Raw genomic sequence first — 24512 nt, 5'->3', positions numbered from 1 at the left:
TCACCACCACCCCCCAGTAGCGAACTTCTGATTGGTAAACAGAGTATGACGTGAGGCTCTCGCGAGCACCGATGCAGTTGATTGGTCTAGCCCGTCCTGCGAGCTGATCATTGATTGGTGGTAATGTAATGACGTCAGTGTGAAGAAGTCTCCCTATTGGTGGCGAACAAAAATTACATCTCGGAAGTAATTTTCTTTTGTTCTTTGACGTCAAGGAAATCACTGCCGACGTCTTATTAAACTTACAGCCTAGAAAATATTCGTTAAAAAATCAATTGTTTGCCTTCACTAACTGGTAAACAACGTTTAATTATATATATAAATCATTTAAGAGTTGAATTTGACCTTAGAAGACTTAATAGGGCATTAGAGCCCGTATATAAGAGGACAGAAAGGTCAAACCTGAACACGGGTTACGTTGATTAATGCCTCGATGCCTTAGTGATGTCCCATCCGGTCTTATAGTGATGTCCTATCCGGTCTTATAGTGATGTCCCATCCGGTCCGTGTTCCTCGCAGCCAAGCTGGGACCAAATACATGTTGTTTTGGGACCAAGTAGATCTCTTATGGTGTAAATATGACCTCAGATCTTAATTAACTGTATTAAATCATATGTAAATTGTCTTCACTAGATGCTGGTGTACTTAAGATTGTATTAACGTGATATTAGTGACAACGTAGACGCTTAATAGTGTATTATTACTTAATGTTATGTACTTACAAGAGCCTAAAGTGTGGTTGAACAACTGCAAACACTTGTGTTAAAGAATTGGTAATACACTTCACTCTTATTGCTTCGCTTCGCAGGCTTATATACCTGTTTCTTGGTCTTGATTCATGACACACTTACGATACCTCTACCTGACATGACACCTCTTGTCAGCCTGTCATGACATATGACAGCTCTTGTGTGCCTCTCATGACACATCTTGCCTGCCTGTCATGACACTAACATGACACATCTTGCCTGCCTGTCATGACACATCTTGTCTGCCTGTCATGACACTAATATGACACATCTTGCCTGTCTGTTATGACACTAACATGACACATCTTGTCTGCCTGTCATGACACTAACATCACACCACTTGCCAGCTTGTCATGAATGGAGAATGACATACATTATACAAAATACATCGTGGAACGTACATCATGTATATTACCCTATACAGTATACACCATATACATGTATTATACATCAGAGGATTAAGCATTATATTCCATTATATGATTAATCACTCACATGTGATCAATCATATATTGTGCATTATGTATATATGATTCATTAGGTACAAATGTTTCATTATGTACATATGATTAATGACTCAGATTATTCATTACTCATATATGATTCATAACTCATATGATTAATTATGAACATCAGATTAATCAGTCATACGAATCATTAATCATATATTATTCATTACTCATGTATGATCCATTACTCATGTATGATTCATCAGTCATATATACCATTACACATATATGATTCACTGTTCATATGATTCATCATTCATATATGATCTATTACTATATAACTAATTACTCATATAATTCATTACTCATACGATTCATCACTCATACATGATTCATAACTCATTTATGATTCATTACTCATATATGATTCACTATACACTTAACCTCTTATAAATCAAACACCTTATATCACACACCTCATTGTAAATCACTCATCAAGCATCATTTATCATGAATCATAGCATACTACTCCAGATAGTACATATCTCACATACCATACAGCATATTATTCAACATATTTCACAATATCATACCTCCTATATGGTACATTATTCACTCTTGACAGTATACTCTCTTCCACTTCGTCAGTGTTGCCTTAGGGGGGATCAGTGTAGACAGATTCTGTTAGTAAGTGTACATTCTTAGAAGAACAGTGTTATACAATAATTGAAAAACTGTTCTTCATTTTCTGATCAGTGTTATGCTGTATTTCATGAAGTGTATCTAACGTTTAGATCAGTGTATTCAAGACTTCTATAATTCGCCCTTACAGGCATGTCATTATTGAATTTCATTATAGTTCTATCAGCATATAATGCCGTGATTCTTATTTTCCTATTGCTTTCATTTATTTTCAAAGAATTATGGAAAATCTGTTGATCGATCGATTCATGTTCAGTCAATCAATTCATGTTAGGATGAGCAAATAATGTTCGGTCGATAGATTCAGGTTCAATTGATCAATTAAAGTTCAGTCGATCAATTCATGTTCGGTCGATTAATTCATGTTCGGTCGATCGATTCATGTTCGGTCGATCGATTCATGTTCGGTCGATCGATTCATGCTGGATTCATATTACCTCATATTTAGTTATTTTTCGTGTGATTCGAGTGGAAACAAAGACTAATTATTTTATTAATATATATATATATATATATATATATATATATATATATATATATATATATATATATATATATATATATATATTCAATTGTAGATAAAATTTTGTCATAATTATGATCTTTTGTAGTTGTAGAAGTAGTATAATATACCTTTTTTATATCGTTATTTGATATATTAATATAAACATTGGTCATAATTATTATATAGTGATGAAACCCCCGACCAGCTGACTATTATCACTACCATATATGTTGATCAGATATCCCTATACGGCTGTTATTAGTAAACATTACACCAATGTTCCTCAGCCTCCACTACTGTGTACAACACATGTCCTACATAGGAACCTTTTGGGTTAGTTAGTGCTTGGTAAATGTTATTTATGTTATATCATACCGTTCTTATACTGTAAATATTTGCTGATGTGATTACCCCTTACGATTGGTGTAAGTAAACATTACTCATTTCAATCATTTTTTTCGATTATTTGTTTTTGTTTGTTTAAAGATTACTCAGAATCATTGACGATTAATTTAAAATTTGACTCATTCATATCCTCCACAAAACGCTGGTTCACGTACTTGACAGGACCTCGCTGAGGGACTGTTGAAGGCAGACGCTAGCCCCGTCTCGGAGGCGCTCTTGACGGATCCCGACGCCTGTGTAGTTAAGTCTGAGAAAATCTATCCCATGGAAATCGCAGAAGCCGAAAGTAGACGCAAAGGGGATAACAAAAATCATTTTGTCAAGGGAGGGCTGAAGGGTCTTGAAGCTTCCCAGGAAAAAGGGTTTGCTGGTAGAGCAGCTGATGGTTCTAGTGCTGGGCAAAGGAAGTGTGAAGTTCGTACTGGTGACGCGAAGAGGGTCCAGAGAACGTCTGGTTTCCAGGGTGGAGAGAACGCCGGCCGGGAGATAAGCCAGAAGGAAGGAAAGATAGAGGCTTTAACATCAGTGCTTGGCGGAGCATCGCAGGACAACCACGACCTGATGGGCTTAATGAAAACAGTGGTCGAAGAAGGTTCCAAAGACTCACACACTCAGGAAGGCGAGGTTGCTGAAGACACAAGCTCAACGAAGAAATTTGGAGAGATACAGTGGGAAGAGGAAGTTGATTTCTGGTCACAGTGGGAGGAGCCAGTGAATACTGTGAAACTTGAGAGCGAGCCTTCAGAGAGTCACTGTGGTGCCCTGGGAGAGGGGGGCCCTGAAGGCAGTACTCTAGGTGGAGTCCAGGACGCTTCTATTGAGATGACAGACTTAGAGAGCGCCCAAGAGAAGATAATAAAAGAGAACTTCGCCTCGGGAGAGATAATAGAACCACAAGGACTCGAAGTAACAAAGCTAAAGATGGACACAGCGACAGAAGAGAAGGCGACAGTCTTCGGAATGAATGTGGGAGAAAACATTCATCCCACAGGACACGAGGAACATGAGGAGGCGGCGACAGAGTTTGACTTCTGGGCCGAGCGTGAGACTTCCCCGCCAATACTAACTCCTTACGCCAACGAGATTATGGACGACGGAACAGGACAAAGAAGCAGTGAACGGAAACAAGAAGGAAAAGAGGCGTTGGAGAGCACTACTGAAGACACTGGAAGCTTTAGTAAACGTGAAGGATACACAAAGGGAGGAAACGAAGAAGGTAGGAATAAAAATAAAGCCAAGAGAACAGGAGCACAGGAGGACACAAGGACTTCAGGTAAGGCTACGCAAGGAGCAGCAACGTCCACGCCTGAACCTATATGCTATAGTGGCCAACCATGCAAAGTAGATAAGATAAATATAGAAGAGACTGGTAAAACTGGTAAAACACGTGAAAGAGCAGATGAAACGTGTGTATCACAACTTGGATCAGTAAGTGAGCCAGCAGCCAGAGATTTCACAACAGCAGGGAAGGACTTGAGTGCGTCTCGAGTGCCTCAAGGCACTCGCTCAAACCCGGAAACTCATCCTCTGACACCTCCCTCGAGAGGTCTAGAAGTAGGCAGGGGAAGTCACAAGTTTGCCTCGAAAGCGTTGAAGGTGAGAACACAAAAAGCGGTCAGAACCTCTGAAAGGAGAGACGATGACCTGCCCATCAAGACAGCAAACGACTCTCCTGAGAAAGGTCTTGTTCCAGACGACGCTGCCAACCAGGCGGGACCTGGGAGCGGGTCTGGAGCTCCAGGAGACGAGAAACAAGATGAAACTAAAGAAGAAGAAGCGTTTGATGATGGAGGATTCTGGGCTGGTCGAGAGGGATCACCACCATTACGTCGAAAGCCGATGCTTCAAGGACTTGACGCGGGTGTTGGCGTGTCGGACCCAGCGACCGTGGGAATGGTGGACTCAGCGAGTAAGGGAACGGTGGACTCAGCGAGTAAGGGAACGGCGGACTCAGCGAGTAAGGGAACGGCGGACTCAGCGAGTAAGGGAACGGCGGACTCAGCGAGTAAGGGAACGGCGGACTCAGCGAGTAAGGGAACGGCGGACTCAGCGAGTAAGGGAACGGCGGACTCAGCGAGTAAGGGAACGGCGGACTCAGCGAGTAAGGGAACGGCGGACTCAGCGAGTAGGGGAACGGCGGACTCAGCGAGTAAGGGAACGGCGGACTCAGCGACCGAGGGAATCGTGGACTCAGCGACCAAGGGAATCGTGGACTCAGCGAGTAAGGGAACGGCGGACTCGAGGACAAAGTCATACACCAACAACGAAAATAACTCTAAAAATAGGAAAAAGGAAGAAGTGAAAGGTGGTAGTGGGACGAAAGAAGTGACTAGAAGAGAAAAATGGGGGAATATCCGATCGAAGAGGAACAAATCACCGACATCAGCCCCGGAGCCAAGCTCGGCAGTGGACGCTGCCTGCCGGCGGCCCAGCCAGCAGTCTCCGCCTCACATAACGGGAGATAGCAGAGAAAACGATAACAAAAATAACGAAAATATTCTAAAACGAGAGGCTTGGAGCAAAAATATGGACATTAAAGTAGGTACGTCGACAAAACCAGGAGCAATTAAAAGTATCGACAAAATAGGAAGCAGTAATATCAAATCGGAAATCCAGGAACCTCCTTTTGTGGACTCAGAAACTGTAACAGAAGAAACAGATGAGATCGATTTCTGGGCAGACAGAGATCATTCACCTCCTCCGGGAACTGAAGGATTATTCTTGCAGTCCAGAGCTCTCCTGTGGCCGCGAGTGGACCTACAGCCTCCAGGGACATCAGACGACACCACGGTCGCTGGGCATCAGGCCGGGGCACAACCGGAGGCCCACAGTGCGGGCACCAACACAAATGACAAAGCTAACCCGAGGTCAGATACAGTGGCAGATGAAGCTGACACTGGCAGCGTGACAGCCAAGGATGGTGCCAGAAGCGTCTCTCCCACCAAACATGAGCCTGTGCCAGACTCGTGTCAGACAGCGTCGCAGGAAAGCCGACAGAAGAAACTCAGTAAAAAGAACAGGAAGACCTTCTTCCAGGGTGGGTGGAGGAGCAAGAGGGAAGAGGAAGATAACCCGGCTATTAAGGAAGAGAACTTGGCTGTAAAGGAAGAGCAGAAATGTCTATCCAAAAAGGGAAGTCAGCCCTCAAGTGCCACTAAGAATGGTGTGTCTGGTCAGCCCTCAAGTGCCACTAAGGATGACGTGTCTGGTCAGCCCTCAAGTGCCACTAAGAATGGTGTGTCTGGTCAGCCCTCAAGTGCCACTAAAGATGACGTGTCTGGTCAGCCCTCAAGTGCCACTAAAGATGACGTGTCTAGTCAGCCCTCAAGTGCCACTAAGGAGGACACACCTGTCTCTCTTCCGGAAACAACTTGGAGAACAGAGGTAAATGAAGAAACTTATGACTTAAGTCGGCTGTTAGAACCCAGTCATGAGTTAGAAGACGAAGGAACTGACTGGATTGCACAGTTTTGGGCTGTGAAAGAAACGTCTCCCCCAGCAGGAGAGAAGACGCCGCTGGCCTCCGTCAAGCAGGACCTCGACACACCGATAAGGGACGAACACACCAAAGAAGCAGAGTCACATATTCCCTCCAAAGGAAAAAACCCTGAAAGTTCTTTCAAGGATCCAGACATTCTGCTAAAAAAAGGAAAAGCTGAAGGTTACCCAAAAGATGTTGAATTAACTGCTAAAATGAGTTCGGAAAATATTCCTCTAGAAGATATCGTAGCAATAGATGGAACACTGGAGGAATCAAACGCTGTTTCCAAGAAGCCACCGCCACCATCTGAATACCTAAATGTGCCTGAGGTGCACAACACAGCCACTCATAATAATGTAATCCAGGAATGTAATGAAACGAAATCATTGGAGGAGGTTGGGAGGATTAGGGCCGAGGCTTCCCCAGGGAGGTCGTGGAGGAACATGAAGCTGGACCATTCACCCTCAGGACCTCGGGCCACCGACGTGTCTCAACGACACTCGGTGCCGATAATTGTGGCCCCGACAGAGAGGTCTGATAACCCGGTTCGCACCACAGGGAAGGGCTTCTCAGAAGGCAATCGGCGAGATTCAATAAGTCGTCCATTTCTGACCTACGAGGCTCTTGATCTGCCAGTCTTTCAAAACAGCTCATTCCAAGGACTTCAGACGTTTAAGACCAAAGGAAAAGACGTAACAGGATCCCTTCCCATCTTAGCCAGAACCGCCGACGCTGAGAAGGTCATGCAGAAATACAGGCGTTTCCGTGTGCAGCTTCCTCCCGACGGTGAAGAGGACGATGTGAATCTCGACTTATGGTTTGACAGCGACGTGCGGCAGCCGTCTCCCGTACGGGTGACGTGTTTCTTGGGCCAAGTGGTGGACAGCTCGTTGAAAAGAAAGGTTGGGTTTATTGGTGCCAGGAACAGGTCTCGCCATAGGACGAAAGGAGGAAGAAGCAGGTCCACACCCGCAAGCTCTTTGCATGGATTGTATTCAAAATCCGGGGATAAGCCCAGTTATCCAGGTGGAAGAGAAGCAAAGTCCGCTATGGACCTTCTGACAGAAGAAGGACCCCAGATATCAAGCAGAGTTAGCAAGGGCAGTAGCGGTAAGACTAGTGACCTTGCAAGACGAACGACTCAAGCAACACATAACGACTTGTCTTCAGCTGAGGGTACAGGCGAGAACACGCCAGAGAGGCAGAATAGACTGATTGCTAAGGGAGTGAAGAAGGGCTCATTGGCCCTATTAAACAGGGACTCGACCCCTCGAGGAAAGGGAGCCACAGACAAGGGCCAAGAACTTACCCCTACTCCTTTGCCCAGTAAAAGACCCAGAAAATCGAGGGTAATGATGTTTTGATAGAAGAGTCACAGCGGGAGTAGCGAAGTCACATACTATCTGCTACAGAGGCACCTGCCAAATTTCGTAGGACAGAATAACTTTCTTAGTTTAATGTTATAAAAACAATGTTTGCGCTGCATTCAAGGAGCCTTCCCCCTCCCCTATACAAAATAATATTGATGGCATAACAGTAACGTAGGAAAGTAGGCTTTTTCGCGCCATCGGCCGCCGGCGGCAACTGTAATCATTCGGCGGCCATCGTCTTGACGCAACGCTCCGACCATAGACACAAAATACCTTTTTTTCTTAAACCCCGGTCGTAGTGTAGAGAAGTTTTCTGCCAACCCTGTTCTAATTATTTCCCGCTTCAGGCACAGATTTCTGAATTTCATTCCAAAGTATATTTTTCCTTCTTTAACTCGATTGTGTAACTCTCTTGTGCCATCTTGTATCTAGAGACTTATCGCTTTGTATAGAAATAAAGAGCAGTTATAAACTTATCGCTTCTATAACCTAAACTTACAAAAAGCTTTTTTTTTTTTTTAATTTACAATTTGGCAAAAGCGTCTTTGTAGCAGGTAATTATTTTTCAGTATATCAGTCGGCTTTCTGCGCAGTTCTATGTTCGTTCTACGCTAACACTTATCCGCTTTAATACTTGAAGTCGTCGTAATCTTTTTCTGGCTAAATCACTTACAAAGTCCTTCATGCATTTGAAGGGTAACTTGAACAGACTGAGGCTGGTAACTAGTGTGATTGTGGTGTAAGTGTAGATGTAAATGTAGATGGAAGCGTAGATGGAAGTGTAGATGGAAGCGCAGATGTAAGTGTAAATGTAGATGGAAGCGTAGATGGAAGCGCAGATGTAAGTGTAAATGTAAGAGTAGATGCACATGCAGGTGTAAATGCTGAAGTGGGACTGGATAAAAGGTATAGGCAAAGTGGCTATTGTACACATAGGTGTGGGTGTTGTGGATAAAGGTGTAGATGGTGGTAATAAGTTATATAGTCAGTTTTGGTGTGATGTGTACAGGATACACCCAACACTACCAATACCCCCATGGTACACTTCACAGTACCAACACCCCGTGGTACTGGTACACTACATAGTATATCCAGTTACAAAGACAGTTTTAGCCTGTTCCGGCAATTCCTACTTCTTCTTTCTTTCTTTTCCTTTCTTCTTCCCTTCTTTCATCTTCCTCCTTCCTCCTCTTTTCTTCTTTCTCTAATGGTTTTCTGCCTCCAGACTTCCTCGTCCTATTTAGGGCTCCTCGTCTACTCTAGAGTCATTAAGGCGGCTCTACGACCCCTCATAGCAGCTCTAACGACCTTCTGGAATGGTCGTCAAGATACACTTAGAAAACATTTAGTGAAGACCGAGTGTGTGGTAAAGTCTTTACAACAATAAGTGGCTTAAAGCACTTTTAATAAATTACGTTTATTTTGCTTACATGATGAGGTGGAATATGAGGACACATGAGGTGGAATATGAGGACATATGATGTGGAATATGAGGACACATGATGTGGAATATGAGGACATATAATGATGAATGTGAGGACATATAATGTTGAATGCATATACTTGGGGTAGATTAGTCCAGAAGTAGAATAATCATGAGGTGGAGTGGCCCTATATGAGGTAGAGTAGTTATGAGTACTCATTGGCTAGTTATAATGTTGCTTCCCCATCTTCAACTACTCATTAAGTAACAATGTAAGTACTTAAGCTCTAAGTCTCCCTCTTCCGACCTTAAGGAGACTCGGGTACTTAGCGTCTGAATTTAACACAACTTCTAATCAAATCTCTGTTGCGTACGTTATCTCTTTAAGTTATTATAAACACGTGCTTTAATGCTATTTTGTAAACAACAAATATCTTCTGCGTGACAGACAATTTCTTCTTGGTTAATTTATTTTTTTTGAGTTTAAGCTTGTTTTTTCTTCTCTGGGATGAACTGGAGTAAAGGAATTAAAAACCTAAATAGTAATTACTGAAAGGGTAAAATATAGCTCAATATTTTTTTATGGGGATATGTTATCCTCAGAAAATATATATAAATCCTATATTTTTCCCTGGAATTATTTGTAAATAATTTGACCATGACTTGTTTTCAAGTCTTTTTTTTAAATAAAAGTGAATGTTTTACAAAGTTAGTACAGTGTATTTTAATATATTTTTTCATTCTTACATTTGACCGTTGATTAATGGTCTATTTTAAACACACACACACACAGATATATATATATATATATATATATATATATATGCGGAAAATCCACAGAGAAATAGAAAAGAGAGATAAACGTTTCGGCCGATCTGGGTCTTTGTCAACACCGGACTCAGGTGTTGACAAAGGCCCAGTTCGTCTGGCCTTTTCATCTCTCTTTTCCATTTCTCTGTTTCTCTGTGGATTATCCGCATACAAGTGATCAGTGTTTCATGATCGTCAATTACATATATATATATTTATATATGTGTATGTGTGTGTGTAAACTAGATATATAGGATTTAGTTTTCACTGAAAGATATCTAAAATAATGTTTCATTTAAATAAGAAAGGATGAGAATCATGCAGTCGCTTAAATACATAATGTGAGAAAGGGGCAGAAAGTGTAGGCCCTCATGGCTCAATGTGTCGTGTTGGTAAGGAGGGTGAGATAGGTAACTGTGATACATGTTGGTGAAATACATACAGTATTACATATTAAGTATTATTATTACAGTATTTGTAATAGTACAGTATTAGTACAGTAATACAGTAATAGTACAGTATTACATATTACAGTATCACATATTACATATTAGTATATAATTTCTCTAAACCATGTTATGTAAATAATCAAGATGCATTAAATATGACTTGTAAGGCCATGTTTAAGAAGACCACTCATAATTATTTAAGCACAGTTCTCCCAGGGAATGGTTCAGTTCATAATGCAGCTCTGCTCTCTCTCTCTCTCTCTCTACAGTTAACACACAATGCCTTATTTTATTTTGAAGGATAATTTGCTAACCAAGCCGTGAGGGAACTCTGACACAGCACTTCTCACAGGAACCTCATGGGGCAGTAGGGGACATTTGGAGCGAGAGAGACCTATCACCACCCTCAAAGAAGGCCAAAATCCCAACCAGAGTTGAGGAGGAGGAGACTTTGCAGGAAGCACAGGAAGGCTCTGTAACCACTGCTGGGGAGGCTGAGGCTGAGGGCCTGCAGGAGGAGGAGATCGATATATGGGGATCGCGAGGCTCCTCCCCACCACTGAGAATAGGACAAGCCACACAAGCCCAGGAGGGTACCCCATCACCGCCTTCAGGAGGACCACCTGATCAGGATCTTCTAACTGAGTCACCTGTAAAGGAGCCTGAAGAAAATGATTTTTGGGGTCCAGGAGATGTATCGCCTCCACTAAGGATAAGGGCCACTGAAGAAACTATAGAAGCTACTCCTTCACCGCCTGGCGAAGAACAGCTCGAGGAGAAACCTAGAGTTGAAGCGGAAGAAACAAGTCCTGAAGGTTCCCAACGAGAAGAAATTGATATATGGGGTTCCCGAGAGACTTCTCCGCCATTGAGGATCAGACCTGAGATCGTTGATACAGAACCCACCTCGCAGTTACCCGCCGAAAAAGCGACAACTGAAGAGCCCGAAGATGAGGAGGAGGAGGAGCAGGACTCCGACGACTTCTGGGTAGCTAAAGATTCTCCGCCACCAATTAGGAGGATAAAAATAGAGGTGGAGGAGACAGAGGAGAGGGAAGCAGAACAAAAAAATGATGGAGATGAGACCAGAGAAACGTGTCAGACAGACGACAATGACGAAGATCTCGTAGAAAGGTGGTTTGGTGCAGAAGACACTCACACCCGGGTCGTCGTCTTGGAGTCAATACAAAAGCAGGAAGAGGAGAAGTTTTGGAAATCAAAGGCCACGATTGAAGTCACTAGTGACGAGACATCGGCAGTCAGACATCAGGCTGTAGAAGAAACTGAACAGGAAATTTCCGAACAGTTCAGGCAAAACGAATCTAACGTCACCATCTGGAGCTCGGAAGCGTTTTCGACTTCGCTGAGACCACGAAGAGCAGTTCCCTTTATAGACGAAGAAGAAGAAAAAGAGCGAATCGTTACAGGTACCGAGGAGACTCCAATCGAACCGACAGAAGAGTCGCCAGACGAAGCACTGCTCGAGAGATGGTTTGATTCAGATGAAGCGAGAACACAAGTTGTGTATGAAATTGTTACAGAAGAAAGAGAACAGCTGGAACATGTTAGTGACGAAGAACATCTCTCTCCGCCTCCTAAGAGGCGCAAAAGCTTTAGAGACGAACAATTGCAAGACGTGAAGGAGGAGGAAGACGAGGTTGCGGATATTTGGGGACCAAGAGCCTTTTCGCCGCCACCGAGAAGCCATGTTATAGTGACTGAAGAAGTTACTCCTTCACCACCTAATGAAGTAGAGACTCTCGAAGAGCCAGCAGGTGAAGTTACAGCAGAAGTGGAAGTGGCTGTTGAGGAACCTACAGCTGAAACTTCTCTTGTAGTTGAAGAAATAGAAGAGATCAATATTTGGGGTTCAAGAGACTCTTCACCACCACTGAGGAGACCTGTTGCAGAAATTGAAGTTACTCCTTCGCCACCTGTAGAAGTAGAGACTCTTGAAGAACCTCCACTTGAAGCTGCTCCTTCGCCACCTGTAGAAGTAGCAGCTGTTGAAGAACCAACAGCTGAAGATGCTCCTGTAGCTGAAGAAATCGACATTTGGGGTTCTGGAGACTCTTCACCTCCACTGAGGAGACCTTTTGCAGAAGTTGAAGTTACTCCTTCACCGCCTGCTGAAGTAGAGACTCTTGAAGAACCTCCACTTGAAGCTGCTCCTTCGCCACCTGTAGAAGAAGCAGTTGTTGAGGAACCAACAGTTGAAGATGAAGATGCTCCTGTAGCTGAAGAAATCGACATTTGGGGTTCAAGGGACTCTTCACCACCACTAAGAAGACCTTTTGCAAAAGTTGAAGTTACTCCTTCACCGCCTGCTGAAGTAGAGACTCTTGAAGAACCTCCACTTGAAGCTGCCCCTTCGCCACCTGTAGAAGAAGAAGCCGTTGAAGAACCAACAGCTGAAGAAATCGACATTTGGGGTTCAAGGGACTCTTCACCACCACTAAGAAGACCTGTTGCAGAAGTTGAAGTTACTCCTTCACCGCCTGCTGAAGTAGAGACTCTTGAAGAACCTCCACTTGAAGCTGCCCCTTCGCCACCTGTAGAAGAAGAAGCCGTTGAAGAACCAACAGCTGAAGAAATCGACATTTGGGGTTCAAGGGACTCTTCACCACCACTAAGAAGACCTGTTGCAGAAGTTGAAGTTACTCCTTCACCGCCTGCTGAAGTAGAGACTCTTGAAGAACCTCCACTTGAAGCTGCCCCTTCGCCACCTGTAGAAGAAGAAGCCGTTGAAGAACCAACAGCTGAAGAAATCGACATTTGGGGTTCAAGGGACTCTTCACCACCACTAAGAAGACCTGTTGCAGAAGTTGAAGTTACTCCTTCACCGCCTGCTGAAGTAGAGACTCTTGAAGAACCTCCACTTGAAGCTGCTCCTTCGCCACCTGTAGAAGTAGCAGCTGTTGAAGAACCAACAGCTGAAGATGCTCCTGTAGCTGAAGAAATCGACATTTGGGGTTCTGGAGACTCTTCACCTCCACTGAGGAGACCTTTTGCAGAAGTTGAAGTTACTCCTTCACCGCCTGCTGAAGTAGAGATTCTTGAAGAACCTCCACTTGAAGCTGCTCCTTCGCCACCTGTAGAAGAAGCAGTTGTTGAGGAACCAACAGTTGAAGATGAAGATGCTCCTGTAGCTGAAGAAATCGACATTTGGGGCTCAAGGGACTCTTCACCACCACTAAGAAGACCTGTTGCAGAAGTTGAAGTTACTCCTTCACCGCCTGCTGAAGTAGAGACTCTTGAAGAACCTCCACTTGAAGCTGCTCCTTCGCCACCTGTAGAAGAAGCAGTTGTTGAGGAACCAACAGTTGAAGATGAAGATGCTCCTGTAGCTGAAGAAATCGACATTTGGGGTTCAAGAGACTCTTCACCTCCACTAAGAAGACCTGTTGCAGAAGTTGAAGTTACTCCTTCACCGCCTGCTGAAGTAGAGACTCTTGAAGAACCTCCACTTGAAGCTGCCCCTTCGCCACCTGTAGAAGAAGAAGCCGTTGAAGAACCAACAGCTGAAGAAATCGATATTTGGGGTTTAAGAGACTCTTCACCTCCACTGAGGAGACCTGAGACAAAGGTTGACGTCTCCCCACCTGCCGAAGGCCCCAAAGTTGGGGATATTGTAGTTGCTGAAAAATCTGAAGAAGTTGAAATTTGTGCCACTGGAAAAACTTCGTTGCCTTTAAGATCTGTTGTGAAGGTGGATGACGCGTCTCTTTCACCACCGGACACTGAGGCTGAAGACGCTGGACTTCCATCTGACTTCTGGTCTCGCAACGAGTCACCACCTCTGAGGCCAAAACTTGTGTTAGACTCAGTACCTGAGCCGATTGGAGTCGAGACAGCAGACGCTAGCAAAACCTCAGATGATGTCTTCTTGCTGTTTGACGAACTCGCAGAGGAGAGTAAACCGCTTCTACCAGATGGCACCGAGGATTTGTCAGGGGACTTTTGGGCCGGCAGATCCATTTCTCCGCGCACTGGGTCTAAACACTCGCAGACCCCGACGGAAGAGGCGGAAGAGGTAGACTTTTGGGCCAAAACAGGAGACGACTCTCCTCCTCTAAGACTCAAGGCTGGTGAAGTCTTCCCTGCAGAGGTTGCAGAGCTCCCTGGGGACGTTCCGTCCCCCGAGTCTGCTTCCCCCCAACGATCAAAGACTCCAACTCCAGAAGAGGAAATAGGCAAAGATAAGGAAGTGCAAGCAATGTCGCAGAAGTTGAGCGAACAATTGGTAATGTCTTGTTTGGGTGGGTTGGTTGGAATACCTCAGAGGCTGCTGGTGATAGCTGGCCGGGAGTAGCGGGCGCTCACTTTTTGAGCCTTAACGGCGCTCAACTCCTGGCACACAGGGGCGCTCACCTCTCACTGCTGCATTGTTCACACGTCTCTTCAACTCTGCATTCCCCCCAGGCCTAAAAATATAATATAATAATAATAATAAAAGTGAAATAACTAAAATTTCAAATTTCAACATTTCCGTATAAACAAGAGCACAAGGTGATCGTTCGCTTCTGTCCAACTTTGTTAAAATATTAAACATTCATTAGTAATAATCCTCAATAAAACACTTTTTAAAAGAACCGATAAAAGCAACCAATAAGCAGCCTTTGGGGTTCGTTAGGTTTGTGAAAGTAACCAGCAAGCACTCACACTCACACGAGACTCACTCACACTCACATGATGAGCCTCACTCACACTCGCGTGATGAGTTAGCACCTCCATAGTACCAGACTCATCCAGACTCAGGCAACCGGACACTCTCTGCCCCAAGTCCAGCCTCCACAGGGATTATAGCCTCTCTCAAACTATAGTGTCAGTCTGTCTTGAGTCCTGTGGTAATGTACCTAAATGATAAAGAGTTTCTTGCAGTACAATGGTGAGTCCCCAAGATGAAGGGCTAGGCACATTAAGATTCAATTTGGTCTCCGCTCCTCAGGTAGGAGAAGACGTGCAGATTAAGGAATTTGTGAGGCGGTGGAGAGTGGAAGGTTGTCTCAGCATTGCTTCACGTTATTGTGTATGTCTGTCAGCGTCCGCTCCGTTGCGAATAACGAAGTCCAATGTGATCAGACCACCGCTCCCTACCCCCCCCCCCCTCCCTCCCTTAAAAAAATAAGTGATTCTGTCATTGGAGGCTGGTGGATGTGCCTGTCTTGGGGGATAAGCTGGAGGCATAGGCCTATCTTGCTAGAACATAAAGATGGTTATGCAAAAACTCTCGGCCTATTTGTTTCGTTTGTATAATATTTATATATTTGAATTACGTTCAAAGAACAAACACAGACTTCGCTGAAGTTTGTTTTGCTTGCTGGTGTTTGGCTGGAAGAGGAGGAGGGGGGAAGGGGAGAGGGGGGGGGGGGAGGGGTGTTGCGTGGTTTGGACACAAGACAACTCGTGGAAGTGAACCTCTGCTCTGGTCGCTCATTCAGGTTCGAAACCAGTTTCACCCCCCCCCCTCGCACCCACCGTCCACAGTGCCTCGTTCGCGGCCTCGTTCGGGGGGGGAAGGGGTATTTTGCCCCGCTGGTTATATCAGGATGGTCATCGTTCGTTATCCTGGAACACGTGATGACCCCTTGAGGTTATCTTGAAATTATCTTGAGATGATTTCGGGACTTTAGTGTCCCCGCGGCCCGGTCCTCGACCAGGCCTCCACCCCCAGGAAGCAGCCCGTGACAGCTGACTAACACCCAGGTACCTATTTTACTGCTAGGTAACAGGGGCATAGGGTGAAAGAAACTCTGCCCATTGTTTCTCGCCGGCGCCTGGGATCGAACCCAGGACCACAGGATCACAAGTCCAGCGTGCTGTCCGCTCGGCCGACCGGCTCCGATCGGCCCCTGTATGTTTACTCATCCCGTCCAGACCTTGTTTACATCGTGTTCTTAAACTACGACGCGTGTTGACACCTCTTCGTGTCGTCACTACTTGTGAACCCTTCAGTGCACCCTGTTGCTATTGATACAGATAATGGCTCCAAAGAGCCTCCATTTACGGGCTCACCATAGCCCGTGCTACCGGAACTTCTTGTTCTGAGTAGCTGAATCTAAAACAACAACAACAACAGCACACCCTGTTCATCTGTGTTCATTTATTTTGACATGTCGATGCCGGTAACTCGATGTGACATCTCCACCTTGTTTGCATACGTGTCCGGCTTGTGTAGTACATCTGTTTAAGCGTACTATGAACCACGTGGAACGTGTTTGCTTCATGTTTACACCATCTCATGTCATTACGACAACATTCAGCTCATGTTTACTACATGTCTTGTATACACCATGTCACAACCTTGTTTGCTACTTGTCAGGTCCTGTTTATAGCGTGTCAGGTCCTGTTTATAGTGTCAGGTCCTGTTTATAGTGTGTCAGGTCCTGTTTATAGTGTGTCAGGTCCTGTTTATAGCGTCAGGTCCTATTTATAGTGTCAGGTCCTGTTTATAATGTGTCAGGTCCTGTTTATAGCGTGTCAGGTCCTGTTTATAGTGTCAGGTCCTGTTTATAGCGTGTTAGGTCCTGTTTATAGTGTCAGGTCTTGTTTATAGTGTGTTAGGTCCTATTTGTAGCGTGTCAGGTCCTGTTTATAGCGTGTCAGGTCCTGTTTATAGTGTCAGGTCCTGTTTATAGTGTGTCAGGTCCTGTTTATAGCGTGTTAGTTCCTGTTTATACCGTGTCAGGTCCTGTTTATAGCGTGTCAGGTCCTGTTTATAGCGTCTCAGGTCCTGTTTGTAGCGTGTCAGGTCATGTTTGTAGCGTGTCAGGTCCTATTAATAGTGTCAGGTCCTGTTTGTAGTGTCAGGTCCTGTTTATACCGTGTCAGGTCCTGTTTATACCGTGTCAGGTCCTGTTTATACCGTGTCAGGTCCTGTTTATAGAGTGTCAGGTCCTGTTTATAGTGTCAGGTCCTGTTTATAGAGTGTCAGGTCCTGTTTATAGTGTCAGGTCCTGTTTATAGAGTGCCAGGTCCTGTTTATAGTGTCATGTCCTGTTTATACCGTGTCAGGTCCTGTTTACTACTTCAATGCTATTTAGCCCAGCATCACCTACGGTTGCACACATTGCTGGCGCAACAGCTACACTTAAAGTGATCACTTTAAAGTGATCACTTTAAAGTGATCACTTAACGTGTCACTTAAAGTGATCATTTATGCAACTATAATAACCTGTCTCTTAAACCATTTCCCAGAGAGAGACAGAGGGAGATAATTCCGTCTCGCTTCTCCTGAAAAGAGATACAGAGGCCAAAACCCGTTCCCTAAACGACCAGTCACATTAACAGTCGTTTTTAGCTTTCAACATCAATGTTTAACGAGCTCGAGTCTACATCAGTTGATATTACTGTCAGGAATGGTTCGGGAGTTCCACACGACAGGTAGACAATCCAGTTCGGTAAACGTTTAGTGTTTCATTTTATCAGTCAAACGTTTAATGACTCATTTTATCAGTCAAACGTTTAATGACTCATTTTTTCAGTCAAACGTTTAATGACTCATTTTATCAGTCAAACATTTAATGACTCATTTTATCAGTCAAACGTTTAATGACTCATTTTATCAGTCGAACGTTTAATGATTCATTTTATCAGTCAAACGTTTAATGACCCATTTTATCAGTCAAACGTTTAGCGTCCCATTTGATCAGTCAAACGTTTAATGACCCGTTTTATCAGTCAAACGTTTAGCGTTCCATTTTATCAGTCAAACGTTTAGCGTTCCATTTTATCAGTCAAACGTTTAGCGTTCCATTTTATCAGTCAAACGTTTAGCGTTCCATTTTATCAGTCAAACGTTTTAATCACCAGAATTCCATTGGTGGAGGGAAAGTGACGTTTCCAACTCGCTGAACTTAGCCACCAGAGAGAAGTTCCATGAGCTTTGTGAAGCTTTGATTGTTTGTTGTCGTATTGTTTGTACTGAGGACTTGTTTGTGGTTGCCTGTGTTAGTGCACCTCAGACCCCCTTACCCCTTACATGAGAGAGAAAAGGGAGGATATCACAGGGTAGGAATAGTCGTTATTACCTTCTCGGTAACGCCACGTGGGAAGGAATTATGGAACTAGATGTGTGTGTGTGGGAAGGTTAGGCAATCCTTTACTAGTTTGGTAAGGTGATGGATTGAGGTAGGGAGCTCCTTTGACTTAAGTGAGCCCTTACTCGAGAAAGGGTTAATTAGGGTGCAGTATGCTGGCCCTGAATCACTCCTCCTGCATGTTAAACATACCAAACACTTTCTTGTCCAGACCACACACACTAGAAGGTGAAGGGACGACGACGAATGGTCCGTCCTGGACCATTCTCACAATCGAATGGTCCAGGACGGACCGAAACGTCGTCGTCGTCGTCCCTTCACCTTCTAGTGTGTGTGGTCTGGTCAACATTCTTCAGCCACGTTATTGTGACTCCTCGCCTGCATACCCAAGCACATTCTTGACTCTTAGCAAATATACATGTTTGTTCACTACACAGCATTAGTCTCGCTTTGCTAGATATAATCCATTAGTCCGAGCTGTTTGCTATATGCGTACAAGCCTCACTCACTAACACACATTACCATATACGCAACTTATATATATATGCTTACCACATGAATGCTTTACAGAATGTGTAATTATAACCAATGAGAGACGTTTGTGGTTATCATGAGAGAGGAGGAGGAGGAGGAGGGTGTAGGGAGGGGGGGGGGGGGAGGAAAGGGGGGGGGAAGGGGGACGGGGAAGATGTGCAGTTTTCGGAACAGTAATTAGAAGGAAATATTCCAATATCTGGAGCACCCTGTAGAAAGTCAGAAGTTAAATCAGTTACACTTCTTGGGTCATTTCTTCTCACCAGCCGGCCTCTCTCGCGTCTCATTTCTTCCTTCTGCACCTCTTCTTGCCCCTCCTCCTGCACCCCCTCCTCCTCCTCCTCCTCCTCCTAACCCTGCTCAGTACACGTCTCTCACATCAGCCTATGTTTTGCTAGTTGATGACGAGTGTAGCAACAAACTATTAGCAAATAAATAAAAATATATATTTGACTAAACTCAATTCTAAATCACTCCTCTCTATAATCATCCCCTGAGCCCATGAGGTGATAGTTATTTATACAGTTCTAGAGGCCTAGAAATAATATAGATATCCGCCAGAGTGATAGTCGCCTTACTTAGAGTCTGTGGGGTACTGAGGTAGACTCGAACACTCTGGCAGACTATAAATAGTTTATACATAGATGGTGCTATTCATAATGTATGTCCTAGAGGTGTAGTGGGGGAAGGGGGTTAAGAAACAGGTAGTTAGTGCCTATTACGAGCTCTAGATTACTCCTAGGAGAAGCTGTTAGGGTGCCATTGTCGACTATGTCCGTCGGTAAGGATGGCACTTGCCTGGGAATGTCAATGGTGTTGACATTGTCGAAGTTTAGTCTTGTAAAGAAGTGCCATAGTCGAATATGTGTTCCATTATGTACGTACGTCGACCATGGCACTTCTAAGGTCATATACCAGGATGCCATATTCGATAAAAGCAACGCTAGAATGCCAAGGTCAAATGTGTGTGTGCCACGAGGAAGCACTTTAGCTTATATTGTGCCATTAGAGAGTGCCACAGTCGAGTATGGCACTTGCTGCCCTCAATCTTCTCCGAGATTGCCATCGTCAAATCCTTCTCAGTCACAAGCGCATTAAACAACGTCCCCGGTGACATAGTGCCTGACACGACTGTGGCACTTATACTCTCAACAAGTTGCCATATTTCCCTTCATATAGCGTCACAGTCGAACGTGTGCTTGGAAAACGGTGCCAGTGCCAATAACATGGCACCGTAACCAACTATACTCGACTATATCCAACTATAAGGGAGCCATAGTCGACCTTGTGCCCCCCAAAAAAATTTGTCATAAGCCAGCGGTGTGCCATAGTCGACCATGGCACCCAACAGAGGCGTATAGAGGTTGCCATAAAGAGTGTTTATAGAGTTTGATGTGTCTATGGGTAGAGTCTGAAGCATGCATGTCTACACAGGCTCTACAACAACGACAACAACAAGAGGAAGAAGAAGAGAGAAAGAAGAGAGAGAGAGAACAGGCGAGGTTAGATAAGGAGCGTGAAGAACAAGAGAAGCAAGAGAAAGAGAGGTTAGAGAAAGAGAAGAAAGAAAGGGAAGAAAAAGAAAAGAAAGAGAGAGAAGAGAAAGAAAAACTAGAGAAAGAGAAGAAAGAAAAGGAAGAAAAAGAGAAACAAGAGAAAGAAAGGAAAGAGAAAGAGAGACTAGAGAGAGAGAAGAAAGAAAGAGAAGAAAAAGAAAAGAAAGAGAGAGAAGAAAAAGAAAAGAAAGAGAGAGAAGAGAAAGAAAGACTAGAGAAAGAGAGACTAGCAAGAGAAAAGAAAGAAAAAGAAGAGAAAGAAAAGAAAGAAAAAGAAGAGAGGGAGAAGAAAGAAAAAGAAGAGAAAGAAAAGAAAGAAAGAGAAGAGAAAGAAAAGAAAGAGAAAGAAGAGAAAGAAAGACTAGAGAAAGAGAGACTAGCAAGAGAAAAGAAAGAACAAGAAGAGAAAGAAAAGAAAGAAAGAGAAGAGAAAGAGAGAAAAGAAAGGGAAGAGAAAGAGAGACTAGCAAGAGAAAAGGAAGAGAAAGAAAAGAAAGAAAGAGAAGAGAAAGAAAGAAAAGAAAGGGAAGAGAAAGAGAAGAAAGAAAGAGAAGAGAAAGAGAGACTAGCAAGAGAAAAGAAAGAAAAAGAAGAGAAAGAAAAGAAAGAAAGAGAAGAGAAAGAGAGACTAGCAAGAGAAAAGAAAGAAAAAGAAGAGAAAGAAAAGAAAGAAAGAGAAGAGAAAGAGAGAAAAGAAAGAGAAGAGAAAGAGAGACTAGCAAGAGAAAAGAAAGAAAAAGAAGAGAAAGAGAAGAAAGAAAGAGAAGAGAAAGAGAGACTAGCAAGAGAAAAGAAAGAAAAAGAAGAGAAAGAAAAGAAAGAAAGAGAAGAGAAAGAGAGACTAGCAAAAGAAGAGAAAGAAAGAAAAGAAAGAGAAGAGAAAGAGAGACTAGCAAAAGAAGAGAAAGAAAGAAAAGAAAGAGAAGAGAAAGAGAGAAAAGAAAAAGAAGAGAAAGAGAGAAAAGAAAAAGAAGAGAAAGAGAGAAAAGAAAAGGAAGAGAAAGAGAGACTAGCAAGAGAAAAGAAAGAAAGAGAAGAGAAAGAAAGGAAAGAAAAAGAAGAGAAAGAAAGAAAAGAAAGAGAAGAGAAAGAGAAGAAAGAAAGAGAAGAGAAAGAGAGACTAGCAAGAGAAAAGAAAGAAAAAGAAGAGAAAGAGAAGAAAGAAAGAGAAGAGAAAGAGAGACTAGCAAGAGAAAAGAAAGAAAAAGAAGAGAAAGAAAAGAAAGAAAGAGAAGAGAAAGAGAGACTAGAGAGAGAGAAGAAAGAAAAAGAAGAAAAGGCGAGACTAGCAAAAGAAAAGAAAGAAAGAGAAGAGAAAGAAAGGAAAGAAAAAGAAGAGAAAGAGAAGAAAGAAAGAGAAGAAAAAGAGAGGCTAGAGAGAGAAAAGAAAGAAAGAGAAGAGAAAGAGAGACTAGAGAGAGATAAGAAAGAACGAGAAGAGAAAGAAAGGAAAGAGAGAGAAGAAAAAGAGCGACTATTGAAAGAGAAGAAAGAAAAAGAGGAAAAACTGAGAAAAGAGAAAGAACAGAAAGAAAGACTTGAAAAGGAAAAAAGAGAAAAGGAAGAGAAAGAAAGAAAGGAAAAAGAAGAAGAAGAGAGGCTAGAAAAGGAAAGAAAGGAAAAGGAAGACAAAGAAAGAAAAGAAAAAGAGGAGCGAGAAAAGAAAGAAAGAGAAGAACGAGAGCTAAAAGAGAAGGCGGAGAAAGAGAGGCTTGATAAAGAGAGAAAACAAAAGGAAGAAAAAGAAAGGAAATTGAAAGAAGAGAGAGATTTAAAAGAGAAAGAAGAGCTAGCAAAGAAAGAGAGAGAAGAGAAAGAGAGGAAGGACAAAGAAGAGAGAGAGCGAGCCAGTAAGCCCCGAACCATGGACAAGTTATTGGAAGACCAGACTAAGGATTCCGACTCCTCGGTCGAGGACGCCTTCGAGATGATGGCCCAAGACGCTGTTCAGGACGAGGAGGAGCAGCAGGAGGTAGAGGAGTTTTGGGCAGGGAGGGACGTGGCTTCTCCTGAAGCCACCAAGGACTCCGAGGAAACCAAGACTAAAGAAGCCAAGCCCAAGGAGGATTCGAAGCCTCAAGCCGCGCCCCAGAAGCCTACTGAAGCCCCGAAGTCGGTAAAGAAAGAAGCTGAAACTATCGTTTAATCCTCTCCATTTATTATTTATTTTCTCAATTATTTAATATTTTTGTTAATTTTTCATTGCTGTCTTTTATTTTTTTTTCAATGGTGTTTATCTGTTTTGTTTTGTTTTTCTTCTTTGTCTCGAATTTCGGTTGCCGGAGACGACTCGCCCGTCAATCAATAATTTCCTATTTGATTCTGCATTAAAATAACCCGTGTGCTACTACTCTTTTCTTAACAACATTAAAAATAAATTATAACAACTCAATAGTGCAAAAATTAAAGTAATAACCATAACATTTTTAAAAGAGAAAATGATAAAAATATTAATTCAAATATAAAATGGCAATCTTGAAGCCAAGAATTTGGCGGGCCTGTCATAGACTCTTTACAGTGTTGTCAAAGTTCAGGTTTATTAGTGTAATTATTTTTTATTATTTCAGCTTAAAATATAATTAACAGTCTATATAACGCTTGTCTTATTTCAGTGCTACTAAGCTGTGCTATGGATGAAACTTGCTGCTTATTTTAATATCTTAATTGGAGTATATTTTACAAAAATGGTGTTTATACAAACTATTATATTATTTGGTTCAGATTATTTCTTGTATTTTTGTGAGTGCGAACGAGCAACAATTTACGTACATAGTACACTGTTTATGCCACATTGTAATATCAAAATATTGTATGTATTCATCAAATTAGTTGAAATAATGTTAGTTTATTTAACTGGATACTATGGCAACACATGTTTACTTTAATTCCCTGCTCTCTATGTGGCAACACGGAGTTCGAGTTAAAAAAAAAAACTCCTATTTTTATTTTTTTCACGTTATTTTTCTTCCTTGTTTATTGTAGGTTGTATTCCTCCCTGTATTTATTACGTTTTTTGTTTTGCACCGAACGTTATGTACTGATGTGTGAAGAGTGTTGTTGTTCAGAGCAAGAGTGGCGCATGTAACGCTCTAACATGGCTGAGGTGTATATACTAAATGAATTTAAATTTCCCTTCTTCCAATTAACTCATGTTTAATTTCTTTAAAACATTGTATATTCGGTAAGTTTAAATAAAAAAATAATGCTTTATCTTATGACACGTAGTATTTTCCCCATAATATATAACATTTTCCCACGATACATAATATTTTCCCACGATATATAACATTTTCCCACGATACATAACATTTTCCCACGATACACAATATTTTCCCACGACACCAAATTTTTCCCACAATACTAAATATTTTCAAATGAAAACCTTTTTAAGACACATAATATTTTCCACGACACCTAATTTTTTCATTCGAATTTTACATTCTCTCCGGGACTCTTAATATTTGGGCGCGAGGCAGTATTTCCGCACACAATCCAAAAAATTCCCGCGAAACCCAATATTACACAACGGAATTTAACATTCCTCCACGATCTATAACCTTTCTATTCCAAACACCTTCCGTTACATTTAGCTATTTTCAATATCATAAAATAGAAAGTCCTTAAGGTTATATATATCCTTTAAATTTTCCCCTCGCTCTTACCACACACGTCTATACTAACATACTTAACTAATGAAGCTAATCTTAACGCTAAGTCCTCAGAATCGTATATGTTATTTGAACTTGTGAAATTTGAGTCAACAAAATTTATATTGATTAATTGAAGGCTTCAGAATATATATTGTTCATTGGTAGTCAGTAGCCGAGAACAGTTTATGTTGGAGAACATTAATGTCACAGTACACATGTTCATATTTTGTTACACTTAATTGAGAAATTAACTTAAATTTCTGGAGTTCCAGATTTACATATACACTCTAAGGCGACATACTTATTTTCATATATACACACACATACAGGGATATACACTGAGAGGTGTATATCACGCTTCTCGGTGTGTATACAGTGAGAAAATACTTT

At 42.6% G+C, this 24512-nt stretch overlaps 1 protein-coding gene across 1 annotated transcript in view; it reads left to right on the top strand.

The window, feature by feature from the left end:
- The window catches only part of LOC123748492 (muscle M-line assembly protein unc-89), a 206445-nt gene that overhangs the window by 114322 nt on the left and 67611 nt on the right, over positions 1 to 24512 (top strand). The window contains 3 exon segments of the mRNA XM_069322532.1: positions 2973 to 3050; positions 10696 to 14586; positions 20351 to 22588. Coding sequence (XP_069178633.1) covers positions 2973 to 3050; positions 10696 to 14586; positions 20351 to 22588 — 6207 coding nt within the window.

Source organism: Procambarus clarkii, chromosome 11 (assembly GCF_040958095.1).
Source record: "Procambarus clarkii isolate CNS0578487 chromosome 11, FALCON_Pclarkii_2.0, whole genome shotgun sequence".
NCBI classification, from domain to species: Eukaryota; Metazoa; Arthropoda; class Malacostraca; order Decapoda; family Cambaridae; genus Procambarus; species Procambarus clarkii.
The sequence above is the reverse complement of the archived record's forward strand: the minus strand, read 5'-3'. Positions and strand labels throughout refer to the sequence as shown.